At 38.1% G+C, this 15,783-nt stretch overlaps 1 protein-coding gene across 1 annotated transcript; it reads left to right on the top strand.

Moving 5' to 3' along the window:
- Window positions 1-1,611: 1,611 nt before the first annotated feature.
- On the top strand, window positions 1,612-9,111 carry LOC307163829 (uncharacterized protein). Its single transcript, XM_079880069.1, has 3 exons — window positions 1,612-2,329; window positions 8,583-8,677; window positions 8,955-9,111. Exons 1-2 carry the CDS (start codon window positions 1,692-1,694, stop codon window positions 8,629-8,631), a joined length of 687 nt encoding a protein of 228 aa, XP_079736195.1. The 5' UTR covers window positions 1,612-1,691; the 3' UTR covers window positions 8,632-8,677; window positions 8,955-9,111.
- Window positions 9,112-15,783: the final 6,672 nt, after the last annotated feature.

The following is a 15,783-nucleotide window of genomic DNA, read 5'->3' on the forward strand; positions in this document are numbered from 1 at the left end:
AAGAGGTTGGTTTTTATTCTTCATTCATTCATTTAGGGCTGGGCGATATGGAGCAAAAAATATATCTCGATATACGATATATATCTCGATATCTTTACAGGAAAAATAACCCCCAAAAACTACTGCAAAAACAAATATGCCAAATACCACAAAGTATTTTTTTATTGAAGTGCAAATAGGTAGGCAGTTCATGGAACAAAGTGCTTCTGCGACATTAAAAAAACAAAAATAATAATTTAACTGTAAAATAAAGGAATAAATAATACATATTGCACTATTTTTAATAAACCTGCATATAAATATCATTACTAATTTTGGCAAATAAATTTGGGGAAGATTGATGGCCGGTCAGGCACATCAATCTTCCCCAAATTTATTTGCCAAAATTAAACTCGGGGGACTTGGTTGAATGAGACAACACGCGAAGGAGGCGGAGGTGGGCACAGCACAGAGAAGGCAAACAAACAAATTGGTGAAATCAGAATTTAATTACAAACAATATATCGATATATACGATATGTCAAAATCCATATCGTGTTTAAAAAATATCTCGATATATTTTAAATGTCAAGATATTGCCCACCCCTACATTCATTCATGTTAGAAACATTCAAGCACTTCATCACTTTTAGATAAACAGTTTAACTATGAAATGGTACAGAATGTTCTGGGTTTTTCTTCAACAAATGGTCAGTAAAGGGAGGTTTGAGAAAATTTTATATTGATTATCAACGTACTATTTTAACTGATAAATAATCAATTTATCAAATTATCATAATATTTAAAACAGTTGTCTACTTTCTACTATTACTTTAGGGCTCACTTTCATGCCCTTTCAATTTATATTTCTTTCAATGAATTATTTTTGATGTAGTGAATTTTATTTAATTCATTTTTCTTTGATTTCAGACCTGATGGAAGAGAGCGAGATGAGTGAAGAACTGAGTGAAGTGGAGGAGGAACATCATGTCAAACCTGGAGAAAAACCTCTGAGTCGCTCAAAGACTAAAAAGACATTTTTAAAGAAAAGAAGAGCTAAGAAATCTTTCACCTGCACTCAGTGTGGAAACAGTTTCGCACGCAAATATGGTCTTGAGCGCCACTTGAGAATTCACACAGGAGAGAAACCGTTCTCGTGTGATCAGTGTGGAAAGAGATTCTCAAACACATATCATCTTAATGTTCACATGAGAATCCACACTGGAGAGAAGCCGTTTAAGTGTGATCAGTGTGGGAAAGATTTCATTCAATCTTCATCCCTTAATGTTCACATGAGGATCCACACCGGAGAGAAGCCGTTCTCATGTGATCAATGCGGCAAAACATTTCTTAGGGCATCAGAGCTGAAGAGACACCTGACAGTTCATACGAAGGAGAAGCCGCATTCATGTTCTGTGTGTGGAAAGAGTTTTTCACGGCGTCAATCTTTACATAAACATGAGAAAATTCACACTGGTGTGAGAGAGTACATGTGCTTTGAGTGTGAGAAGACTTTTACTGAAGCGAACAGTTTAAAACTGCACCAGAGAATTCACACTGGAGAAAAACATTACAAGTGTTCACACTGTGACAAGAGATTTAGTCGATCAACAGATCTGAAATCACATGAGATGATCCACACTGGAGAGAAACCGCATACGTGTGATCAGTGTGGACAGAGTTTTGCTCTTAAAAGTCCACTGAAGCTACACATGATGATCCACACTGGAGAGAAACCGTTTAATTGTGATAAATGTGGGAAAGATTTCAGACGATCATCATCCCTTAAAGAACACATGAGGATCCACACCGGAGAGAAGCCGTTCTCATGTGATCAATGCGGCAAAACATTTATCTGTGTATCAGACCTGAAGAAACACCTGACAGTTCATACGAAGGAGAAGCCGCATTCATGTTCTGTGTGTGGAAAGAGTTTTTCACTGCGGCAATATTTACATAAACATGAGAAAACTCACACTGGTGTGAGAGAGTACATGTGCTTTGAGTGTGAGAAGACTTTTATTACAGCGAACAGTTTAAAAAAGCACCAGAGAATTCACACTGAAGAAAAACCTTACATGTGTTCACACTGTGACAAGAGATTCATTGAATCATCATCTCTGAAAACACATGAGAGGATCCACACTGGAGAAAAACCTTACAAGTGTTCACACTGTGACAAGAGATTCAGTGTGTCATCAAATCTGAAAACACATGAGAGGATCCACAGCAGAGAGAAGCCGCACACGTGTGATCAGTGTGGGAAGAGTTTCTCTTTTCAAACTCACCTGAAGCGACACATGAAGATCCATGCAGTGGAGAAACCACATCACTGCAGTCTGAGATCACGGTAAGTAGTTTATGTTCATGTGCTGAGCAACAAAGTCTCTTCTGTGTAAGTTAGACACACATCACCCTATAGCCAAATCTCTCCTCTCCACCTATAGCCTGTGTGTGTGTGGTGAGCACAGGACACTTTATTGATTGATTGATATCTATTGACTTTCGCTCTCTGACAGTAGGTGGCGCTCATGTAAATGGAAATTCATTATAATCCATTATAAAGCTTGGAAGAGCCAGGACATTTTTTTTAATATAACTGAAAGTATTTGTCTAAAAGAAGAATGTCACACACACCTAGATTGACTTGAGAGTGAGTAAATCATGGGCACTGACTTGGAAACCAGGAGAAACATTGTGCCATGAACGAACAAGTTCATGAAGTTTGAAGTAATATGGCTTTTAAGTCCACAAATCACCAATATTCCCTGTGGATTTAATGTAGTAATGCTCAGTGTAACCATGGTATTGTGGCAGAAATAGTCAAATGTTTTTACATTAATCATTTAAGGGTTCATACATTCTTTTGAGAGTAAAATTCAAGCACTAATCAAGGACTTTCAAGCCATTCACACTTTTTCCAGCTCTACATTTTTTTAAATATTATTCAGTTTTAATGTTATTTTTAATATGATGACCAAAACCATGATTTGTTCATCCTTAAAAGATTGTTAAACTAAACACTGATTGTTAAACCATTTGTAAAACTAAATGTTTCAAAGTGTAGGAAAACAGTAGACCGAAGGTTTAAAACTACAGTTATACTTAAAGGAGAACTCTGGTCAATTTTAACATTGAGCTCGTTTTTGTGTAAATTTGGATTGCTGTCAATACAGAGAACAACGACAAAAATCGGTGTTGCCTACACCGTGTTATCCTCTTTTTAAAATTTGCACCCTGTTGACTTCAATGGGGCAAGTCTTAAACCTGCTTTTAGCCTCTTAACATCCTTGATGTGTCATTACAAGTGCACAGGTCATGTGAGTGATTCCTTCAGAGTGAACACGGGTGAGTCTGACTGCAGTAGATGTGAAAGATATGAATAAAAGTGATGTTAATTCAGCCAGCGCACATACCTGTATTTACTTCCTGTTTTTGGTTGAAGTCCAAAGTAGTCGATTGTCGAGTTCATGCGCAAAGGTTTAGTTACCTATTATCACGCTCGTGAACTCGACAATCGACTACTGTGGACTTCGACCAAAAACAGGATGTAAATACAGGAATGAGCGCTGGCTGAATTAACATCACTTGTATTCATATCTTTCACATCTACTGCAGTCAGATTCACTCGTGTTCACTCTGAAGGAATCACTCACATTAGCTGTGCACTTGTAATGACACATCAAGGATGTTAAGAGGCTAAAAGCAGGTTTAAAACTTGCCCCATTGAAGTCAACAGGGTGCAAATTATAAAAAGAGGATAACACGGTGTAGGCAACACCGATTTTTGTCGTTGTTTTCTGTACTGACAGCACTCCAAATTTACAAAGAAATGAGCTCAATGTTAAAATTGACCGGAGTTCTCCTTTAAGAGTAAAGAGAATGGAATATTCGCGGGAATATATATATATATATATATATATATATATATATATATATATATATATATATATATATATATTAGGGGTGGCTCGATACCACTTTTTTATGTCCGATACCGATACCGATACCACACAATTGAGTATCTGTCGATACCGATACCGATACAATACCATATATTTTTTTCTTAATTAAGCTGTTAATAACACATTTGTCAGGAGGATGCACTGTGCTTAACCTAGCCATCTAAAAAGCATCATGCTCAAACAGTGCAATAAATGTTCTACTTTCCTAAAGGAAGAAATAAGTAGCCCACAACATGACTCAGTTGTGCAATACTGCTGCTTAAATTTTATTAAAACAATTTTTAAACAGAACTTGTAGCAGCATTTTTAATTATTTAGCACCATTCAATTGATGAAATTTAAAGTGCAACTGTGCAAATAAAACAAAAATTATAATTCCAGTGCCAAAAACTGGATGTAACACAAAACTCTTATATAGTCATAATAATAGGGCTGTACCCGACTATTTGAATATTCGCTCGGTAGGTTGGTATTCGATTTGAGAATTTGACATTCGAATATTCGGGTTTTTTTTTTTTTTGCACACCTGGCATCCCCCTCGAAATGGTTCTCATTCGCGCTTGAATATGTTCAACACTATAAAATCTGACGAAATATAGATAGACACACGAGACACGTTCAGAATGAATAAACTTTTAATAAACTACAGAACAACGCGAGTGGGAAGCGGCGCGCCTCACGCTGGCAGGGCTTATATGCTCCGAGAACTATTTTACAACTATTTTATAAAGCCTAGCCATTTTTAATAGGATGGACAGTTGAAGGAACCCAACCTCGTTATTAGATGCTTCTTGGCCAGTTGGCCTACTAAAGTGTTCCTGCAACGGGAGTATTCTCTGGCTAGAGCGCAGAACAGCGGAGTTTGTAAGGACAGAAGTGCATGCCTGCGAGCTTGTATTTTGGGTTAAGCTGCGTTGCTTTGACATTGTGGAAAATAGAATAATAGAAACAAAATGTATTAAGCTTTTTACCCCTTATTATCAATCTAAATTAATCTCGTTTTTAATTTAACTTAATTTCGTTTTTCTTTATTTAAATTCGTTTTTTTCTTTAATTAAATTTTGTTTTTCTTTATTTAAATTTCGTTTTTTACTTTATTTAAATTTCGTTTTTTATGAATTTAAATCTACCCTTTACTGTGTCAGTAATTTGTTAGTCAGAAAAAATATTAGACTACCTTATTAAGTATTGCTTAAGTTAACAGACCTGTGTGTGTGTGTGTTACGTGCGAGTGTATTTACTTTGTGTTGTTCATGGGGAAGATGCGTTTTATATCACTATTGCAGTAATCCGTTCTCGGAGCATAAGCCGTGCCCGCGTGAGGCGCGCCGCTTCCTGCTCGCGCTGTGTAGTTTATTAATTATGAACGTATCGCGTCTTATTTGAAATAACTCCACACAGCTGACATGATAACTTAATTGCTGAGAGGGCTTACCTCACTCACCTCTAGCTACCGTTCACGTGATGCCAGTGTTGCCAAGTCCGCGGTCTCTCCCACCCCGAAACGCGATTGGCTATTTTTAAGAAGCAATTGGACGGGATTTGTATGTGAAAATCTGGTAACCCTGCGTGACGCGTGTTGCTCATCTCTCTTTACGGCATGTCTCTCAGGTGTTGTTAAGCATTTGTATGACAATTTAGGACTAAGGGACGCGATCGTATCGGATCGGGTTATACTCCCGCGATTCATGCAATATCCGATCCAGTGATTTTGGCCAGTATCGGACTAATACCGATACCGAATATCGGATCGGCGCACCCCTAATATATATATATATTAGTGTTGCACGATTAATCGTATCGCAATCGCGATGTGAAGCCTACGTGATTATATGACGCAAAATGCTGCGATTTTATATTAAAGCTACACTGTGTGATTTTTACCCCCATCTAGCGGTGAAATTGTATATGACTACCCAATGAATTTTAGTTTCTGTTCCTCTCAATTCCGAGGGCGTTTTTACTCCTACGGTGGCCGTATTATTCCAAGATTAACATGGCTTCCAGTTATCACTTCGTCCATGACAATAATAAACAATACGTCTAAAATGAATAAAACTACAGGACAGATGTCAGGAGGTAAACGTCACCCTTGGAATCGGCTATCCCAGCATAATCAGATTAGGCTAACGTTACAATGTGTACAAAGTAAAAGCAATTAAAAATAACTAAAACGTTCAGTGTCCTTTTTTATATATAGCTTAAAAAATTGCGCCTTTAAAACTATTCATTACCTGTGATCCGTCGCAGCACAGATTTATGTTACAAGGTAAACAATACTTTTTCACCATTGACGCGAGGATGAAGTTATACTAGAGGTCGTTCTGGCGTTATGCACAACCATGCTATTGGTTAGACAAGCAACTATAAAACTTCGAATTTACACAAATGAATTACAACAGGCTGAATTACCTGTCGAGAAGAAAGCAGGCAACCTCGGCGTCCGTTTTAAAATCTTTTCTCCTCATGAGCTCTTTCCATCTGGGAAAAGTTACTCCAATATTGACTATGGTCTTGCTGATTTGTCTGTCGCGTTGACGTTTTAATTCTCTCTTTCAAATGTGAGTACGCACGCACACACACACACACACCACACTATCTTTCAAATCTGCCGGCACTCGCGAGCTCGCGAGTAATCTCCCCCTCGCATTCGTCACGGTGTCACTGAGTGAAAAACGCAAAAGGCGAAGCTTGAATTTACAGGTATGTCCCTCTTTGGCTAATGTAGTTTCAAGATGGAGGGGCAACATGGCGACCGGCATACGAACCCCTCACCCGTATGTACTTTCAATGGCAGATTATAAACTTAAGAGAATACTTTATTACTTGAAAGAAGTAAATATACATTAATGAGCACATATATTTTTGAAAGAACTAAGTGTTTTTTGCTAAGAATCAACTAAAAAAGTTACACAGTGTAGCTTTAAATAAACAAATTAGCACTGTTAACGCAATTAACGCAGCATCTGTTCATTTTTGGCATTCTTTGGCTAGTGTTACATGATCCTGCTCTCTTATTCATGCAAATGCTTTTAAACCATTCATGCGCGATAAGACAAAAAAGAACGCGCTGTCAGTGAATGTCCTCCTGATACACACTCACACACATGATCCACAGATAGACGCGCGCCAGAATGAAGTTCCCTTTCGCGGTAGAACGAACACACATGTAGGCTATGCCAAAATGAACGCGCTGCCTGTGAATGTCCTGATGTGATACACAGAAAGACTTGCGCTAATATTGTGTGTGCGCACAAAACAGCACGCCAGAATACAGTTCTCTTTCGAGCTTGAACGAACAATAACACACACAATTATGCCAATATGTCTTTTTGGCGAGTATCTTCATAACATAAGAGTAGTCTTATGATGAACGTGAAGAGTTGTGACTCGTGAGAGAATGAGGCGCGTATGAGATCCACGTCTCTGTCAACAGCGGCTGGTCTTAAAGGGACAGTACACAGTAGCCACTAATTATATCTGTCACTAAAGTTAATCAAAGAACAAAGGGAACAGAGAAAAACACTTGCTCTTGACTAAATAACTTTTTTCTTTAGGCAGATGATCTGTGTTTCGCATATCGCAATCGCAATATTTACCTCTATTATCGCAATATGACATTTTTCCCCAAATCGTGCAGCCCTAATATATATATATATATATATATATTCCAGTGAATATTCCATTCTCTTTACTCTTAAGTATAACACATAAATATTTTTTATATACATTGTCAGAAAAGTAAACAAAACAATGAAAACATCTTCGCAATTGCCAAGTCCATCTCATCTGGCATGTTATTAGAATTATTGATAATGTTTTAGAACTCATATCTGTTTATATGACACATTAGCTACAGTTTCTGTTTTCATAGACATTAAATGTAGGTTTTAAATCCTTCATGTTAATCTTCTATGAACAATGTAGATTAATGTACAATAAACCAATGTGTATTTTAGTCAGAATTATTGCTCTTCATCAACTTGAGGTCCTGGAGCTCGTTCTGTAAAGTTGAACAGAGACTCGCTCGCTCTCGGGACAAGCATTGAAGGAAAACAATGGAAATACACACATGACTTTCTTACATTTACTGATAAAGATATAACTATTAAATATAAGAAAGTCATTGAAAATTACAATCATTTATTTCAATCTCTGCATTTAATAAACTACCAGGGATTGTTTTTATCACAGCTTGTAAATGTTTTAAATGAATGTGTATGTGTGTGTTTTGTAATGTATGATTTTTTTCTGTCAAGCTGTTACCGTGTTACCGTGTTATAAAAAACAAGAGCTTGTTCTTCAGTGATTTGCCTGGTTAAATAAAGGTTAATAAGTTACACAAAGGGAATACCACATCAGAGTAAACATCACATGCATCTGAACGACGTGTTAAACTGTATGCTTAAGAGTTTATTTGAAGTGCTGAATATGAAGCATTTTCATGTTTAGGAAAACTTGGCTCGTATTGTTTCAGCACTAGGTGATTTATGTTAGTTTTGTTTGTTGTGTTGTTGTGGCTTCGACAAAAACTGATAATCTTAAGTTACATGATCACGGTCACTTAGTTCAGAGTCTGAAATATTGATTATTCCTCTCTAATCATGTCTGTAAGAAATGAAACTTGTTTGTTTTTAGCAGAACTGCCAGAAAGCATCTGGAAGGAGAGGACAGAGAGATCCAGTGATCCAGAACCTGCAGAATGAAACATCAAGAGACTGAAGAACAAAGAGGTTGGTGTTTATTCTTGATTCCTCATTCATTCTTCTTGATGAATAACATGCTGATGCTCACCAGATTTACATTGTTTCATGACCAAACTAGTGACTTAAAACACAAATCATCTTCATGACATTAAAATAGATCATAATCGTGCACAGCCGTTGTTGACCAGATTTGATGGGATTAAAATGACTATTGAACTCATCAGTGATCTTGACTTTGAGCTTCACTTTTCATTTCACGTTTGTCTCTCATTTGAAATCTCACATGATTTAATGTTTCTTTTAGACCTGATGGACGCGAACGAGAAAGGAAAAATAAGTGTAAATGTAAATCAAGTCTGAAGATTCACATGAGGATCCGCAGCGGAGAGAAACTTTACATGTGATCAATGCGGGAAGAGTTTCACTCGGGTTTCACTTTCATGTTCAGGAGCTGAAGAAGAGGCCGTAACACTTTCAACAGAGACATGAATGTGATATTAATTTGAACTCATTCATTTTTTTTCAGAGATCTGTCTTATTAGTTTTAATTTTTATTATTTTTTGTACTTCAAGTTATGATTGATTAAACTCATTATAATTTTATCAACAGCTTGTTGTTTTTGTCCAGTTTTATTGTCTGCTGATTCTTCTTGCTTCAGGAATAATTCCATAATTTTCAGTTCTGAAAGCCAAGTATTACGTTTGCTTCAGGGGCTTCACAGCAAACACAGAACGTTCCCCTAACATTAGTTTTTGGTTCCTGTCTTTTTATTGTTTTGGGAACTAAATAATATAATTCTAGGAATGCTCTTTTTATTAATTTTTTTGCAACAATAATATAAAGTTCCCAGAAGGTTGCAGGATAGTTATTTTTAACAACATTGACATTTTTAATATTAACATAGAAATAGTTACCAACTATAGAACGTTCCCCAATGGTTATTATTTATAAAAATATGTAAACTAACTTTCCAATTAAAACGCTGCAGATGTTTTTGGATAATGACCTGTACAGAGCTCTGAAACTAGTTTATGCAGCATTTAATAAAATTTAGCAATTAGTTAAATCCAAGCGCATTATATTGTGAATGTGAAAAGCAGAAATAATACATTCTTGGGTTTGTTTATATCTTCATTTACTGCACCTCTGCACACGCTTCTCCAACACGTGTTGTACACAGTGCAGTGTTTCCGGGATCTACGTCAGAACGCTGCCTCGTTATTGGCCAGCTACATGTTTGAATTCCGTCTCCGTCTCGTCTCTGACACGCTCCTCAGGGTGGTCCTGGTTCAGGGGTGGGCGCAGTCCGGCTTGGCCCATCCCGCCCTGTGACACATGCGTCAGGATCACTCGATCACACTAAAAAATATTATAGCAGAGAATGTCTAATATGGCGAGAAGTTTCACTCTCAGTACACTTCCGGCTTCTGAACTGGTTGCAGTTCCTCTCTGATTCCATATGAGGGCGCTCACAGGACGAGTGCAGAATGAATGGAGGTCTATGGCGCTATACCAATAAAAATCCACTTTTCTCAGGATATAATTTTTTGTCTAGTAATTTGAATGTTGTATTCGAAAGGAGATGCAAATAAATTACACATTTCTGGGTGTTAGATTTTTTTGAGTCACTTATTTGCTTTAAAAAGTCTTTTAAAGTGTCAATGACGTCATACACATGTACGACCAGAGATACTGCTTCACGGCAATCCTTCACTCACTCTGGTGCGTTCGCGCTCTGCACTTTCTTTTCACTCGAAGCATCGACAACACAGCTGACACAGGTAAACACACGTGCTAGAAGAGTTTTTGTTTTGTTTGTTTCTGGTCCCGCTGCGGATGACACGATGCCATCAAGCGGTATCTCTGGTCGTAATCAGTCCTTCACTGACCAATCAGCGTTCATTAGCAGAATGCTAGCGTGTTATGGGCAACAACAACTCAGCCTGTAAGAAATCGAAAGGACATAAGTACTCGTTCATTCAACTTTCGACCTAAAACCCACGTTGAACTTGCAAAATCTACAATCAGATCTGAGATTTCTCAACGGCAATCGGGTGAAAGAGACAAATATAGCCTAGCCCTAGACTCCCATTCATTCTGCACTCATGACGATCGCCCCCAGTGGAACTCTGGTGGATCTACAACCACAATTCGGTACAATAGAGCTTAATAGGGAGTGGGCAGGCTCTCCATAGACGGGCTCTGATTATAGTTTCTTCATAAACCGCAGTCTGTAAGTTTCGCCTCTTTGTCGCCATCTCCGTTTGAAATCTGCTATTGCAGTTATATGTGGAATTATCTTTATATGCGTTGTGCATCAGCACGGCTCCTGAGCACAGATATATAATATCTTGAAGTGTATGTGTGAGCTGTCAGTCAATGCACCAGTGTGGACATTCACTGTACTTCAGAATTACAGATACGACCTTCAGGAATTATTTCCAAAATAAGGAAAATGTCATCTGAACAAGTAACATGTCAGCCACTTTTGTTCTGATCAACTGATGATTAAATCTTACGAATTTAAAGTTAGCTCAGATCACGTCAAACCATGTAAATTATTATTGTTATACTTTGTTCTCAAATTGTTAATGTTATCAACACTATGTGACTATATATATTTAAGGCTATAAATGATCTGCCACCTGCAGCAACCTCACACGCAAAATAGCCTACTAGCCGGGACTCCTTCTTTATGTGTACAGACTTGACGTAATGACGCAGAGACGAACCGCGGCAAGCTCGTATTTCCCGTGGAAACCTACCAGTACCATTTAAATTAGAACCCATTAAAAGCTTACCGCTGTGAATCAGGCTACGGTAAGGAGATGACAATGTTGAAGAGGTGGGTCTAAAAGACAATTTTCATCTGAGATTCAGACCCAGACAACAACCTAGTGCTACCAGATGTGGGCCGGATCACTCAGTCACTCACACACTAACTCAAACACCTTTTCAGTGTTTTCAAGGATGCGGAGTGGGTGGGCCGTGTCATCCACGGCAGTAGGGGGTGATACTGCGAACACAGAGACAAACCTCGGTTGGTATGAGGTTTGCCTTGAGCCAGGCTGAGGAAGCTGTAAGTTTCATTGTGACACTAATGGCGCTTTTCCATTACCAGTACCAGCTCAACTCGACTCGGCTCGCTTTTTGCTCCGTTTTCCATTGCAGATAGATACCTGGTCGTCATTTTTGTTGTTGTTTTTGCTGTTTTTCATTCAGGATACTTGTCTGGCGTGTGCAATGATGACGAAGTGAATAGAGTGCACCTCTGCAGAAAGACCCCTCCAGAAAAAGTTTCCAACTAACATATATACACACTTCCTTGTACCAAATATGGTAATGCATTCTGTAGATTATTTTGAGGAATATTTTGTACCATGTGACTTTATTGAAATAGCATTCTCTGTTGCATCAGCCTTCCTTTAAGCCCCCAAAAGTCAGACCAAAGTCACTCGCAGAGTAAATAATAGTGTACAAATGCAGCTAAATTACTTATTTTCTAAATAATATAATCCTAACTATAATGATTCTCCTTTTGATAATGACATAGCACTGGTCCAGCTCTCCTCTTCTGTGACTTTCTCTGATTACATTAAGCCTGTGTGTCTGGCGGCGACTGGTAGTGTGTTTTCTGCAGGTACAGAGAGCTGGGGCACTGGATGGAGAAAAGCTACAGTCTGAAGGTGAGTGAACATTCTTGAATCCTTGCTGTAAAAAATAGCCAAATTCTGACAGTAACATACCATTTTCCATTAAAACTGTGATACACCATAGAAAACAATGCAATCTGGGTAATATTTAATTTTCAAGAAAATAGCAGGAATATACTCATGTACGGCAAATATGTGAAGCAAATATACAGCGTTCACACTCAGAGGCTGTGTTTCAAATCACACCCTATACCCTAATTCAATATTTCCTACATTAGTTCACTTATGTAGTCCACTTGAATGAAAAAAGTAAGTGAATTTAGAGAATAGGGACCTATACTGCAGCCAGCCACCAGGGGGCGATCAAAACATCTTAGCCTTATTATCCAGGACGTGTGTCGGACTAGAAATAGTCCTCAGATGCCATATCCGTAATTTATAGCAAAACATCTAGCATTAATTCGATCTCAAACAGATTCATTAAAAGTAGTTATTACTCCACCACGTGCATGACATCATTAACCAACGTAGTTGAACGACCACTTTGCATAGATTACAGTAAAGAACTACACAATTAACAGTGAATTATATTGCCAGTATTTACCATTAGTTTATTAATTGCAGCACATGGCTGTAATTTTTGCACTCATTCTGGAGAGAGAGTGGAAAAGGGTGATGGGTTTACCAGGGTCTACCCACTCTCAGTACCCATTCCTAGTCTGAGAACACACGAGGGCATGATCCATGATGCAGAACTGGCCTCTGTAAATAACCCAGTCAATGGTGTTAAAGGACCAAGGCTTTTGACCACATTACAGTGTTTTAACATGGCAGAAAGTTTTGTTCCAGACTATTTACATAGTGTACTTCTTGGAGTAGTGCGCCAAATAACAGGCTTGTGGTTTGACAACAAAGTGCCAGAAGTAAACGTCAAAAATCCAAGTGTCTTGAAAGAGATAGACAAACGTTTGAAACCAGTCCGGCCACCTAGCGAGATAACCCGTCTGCCACGATCTGTAAAAGAACGGCAAAAATGGAAAGGAAGTGAGTGGAGAACATTTCTTCTAATCTCTCCGTTTGTACTGATGGGTTTAATCCCAACACAGTATTTCCACCACTGGATGCTACTAGCCTTTGCCGTTTATCTGCTAACTAGTTCACATATTTCACATGTGAACATCGACAAGGCTCACATGGCTCTTTGTGAGTTTATACACCGAGTCTCTGTATGGAAAGCAAGAAGTGTCTTACCCAGCAAACACAGAACGTTGGCGCAACGTAGCCAACCTTCTAACAACGTTTTAACAACATAACCAAAAGGTTCCTATAACTACGTTGTGTGGTGCAGGTTGTTACAGCGTTGTCACAACGTTGACATTGAACCACCGTTCAGGGCCATTGCTTACGGTACGTTCAGAACTACGGTACGTTCCCCCATCTATGTAAAGCGCTTTGAGGTCTCAGAAAAAGCGTTATATAAATGTAACAAATTATTCACACGGGGCGTCAGCGTCAACGCTTGACGGAAGGCGTGGCTGAAGTTTGGCACTGACGCCATGGTCATAGCAGCGTCAGCCAATGAAATTTAAAATGTATCCTCAGTTTGCTGCTCTTGAACAGGATGAACGTGATTGGCTGCCGCCTGGCTACTGTATTTGCATAGAGCGATCCTATTGGCTGACGATTCCGTCTGCGGCGCTTCACTGGCGTTGCTCGCGGCAGAAGTTGAAAAATTCTCAACTTCTGCCGCGAGCAACGCCAGTGAAGCACCGCCGACGGATCCACAATTCTTTTCGGCAACGTTTGACGTCACCCATTCAAAGTCAATGGGAAGCGTTGACGCTGACGCCCCGTGTGAACGTACCGTAAAGGTTGTGCCTAGGGTGTCTGGACAACCACTGGACTACATAATGTACTCGTCACTGCCCTGAAGCGCGAAAATCAGCCTTTTAAATTCCAACCACCTGTTGGGCTCATTAGTTCTCGTTCATCATCGAGCAAGGATACGTGAGTATTGTGTTTAGCCTACAACTTTAATTTCTAATGTGATTAATGTAGCATCGCTCGCACTGTTTAGTTTTTCGTTTGATCTTTCCGCTATTTAGTCTCATTCGTTTCTTTGCTCCTCTGGATTTGTGGATGTTTCCCGGTGACACCTGCTTTCGGCTACTGTCTGCCATACAGACCCGGTTTTGTTCATTAAATGTTCTGATCTGCCTTTGCTTTTTATGTTTTATTTATTATACTTAAAATAAATTTGTATATTCGTTTATTTCGTTTTTTTTTCTTTTTTCACAAATGTATGACTTTTGGAAGTGCAATTTGATTATATGCAGTTTTACTAAAGTTGAATTAACGAAACCTTCTGTCATTTTTACTCTTCAAAGTGTAGGCTACACTTGCAGGTGTTGATAGCCCCATTAAATAATAATATAGATAAAAAATATAAACGATAAAAAGTATATAATTATCTAACTAAATGCACCATATAAAAATATTGTAAGAACGTCGTCTCTCAGTTGCTGAATGTCGCGCAACAACGTTGCTACAGCCCTGTCACGTCTTACATTTCTACGTTGCTACAATGTTGCGAGCACGTAGACAGCGACGTTGCCATAGCAGAAATGCAACGTGCCAGAGACGTTGCCACAACGTAAATGTGTTTGTTGGGTTACAACATTCATCTCCTCACCCACTTAGCTGAGAGTGTCAGAAGACATGGACCTTTGTCATTAACATCAACATTCGTCTTTGAAGAACATAATGGTAGACTGCTTAAACTTTTCAATGGAACACAATGTTGTTAATAAATTATTTTTTTTTCTATTAAATTTAGTAAAACTGCATTGTGTATGCTTACCCATCTATTAATTAGAATAACTCAATATAAATGTACTATATTTCTTGTATTAACTGCATGTTTTAATCTCAGAATGTGACAAATGAAATGTATATGTGTATAAAACATCCAAAATGCAATACAATTAAACATGAATTGAAAATCATGTGTACTCGCTTAATTACAATAATTAATAACGAGATTAACAAATAATCATAATCAGATTTATTGTGACAATATCTCAATGTAAAATGTAAGGAAGAGAAAATTTATGCTTTGGGAAAATATTTTTTATCGTTGAATCCTTAGTACAAATATAATAAAAAATATTGTGTATGTTTACCCATGAATTTTGAAAACTCCATATAAACGTACACAAACCATTTGCATATTTTATGCGTTGGCTATATCCTAATTTGTGTGTTGTGGCTGATGTATTGATTTTATTTGAAAAATGTAATTGTCAGCAAGTGTCCACAAAGTCACCAAGTCTCATGCCATTTAGATTAAGACAACTTTTATTATAGTAGGCCTATTATTATTATTATTATTATTTAAGATAGAAGGGTTAATTTTGCATAGCAGTGGTCCATAGCTTTTGCTTGCTGTACAGTAGTAGCCTACTGTTACCACAGCTGCA

This window comes from Squalius cephalus, assembly GCF_949319135.1.
Source record: "Squalius cephalus genome assembly, chromosome: 1".
NCBI classification, from domain to species: domain Eukaryota; kingdom Metazoa; phylum Chordata; class Actinopteri; order Cypriniformes; family Leuciscidae; genus Squalius; species Squalius cephalus.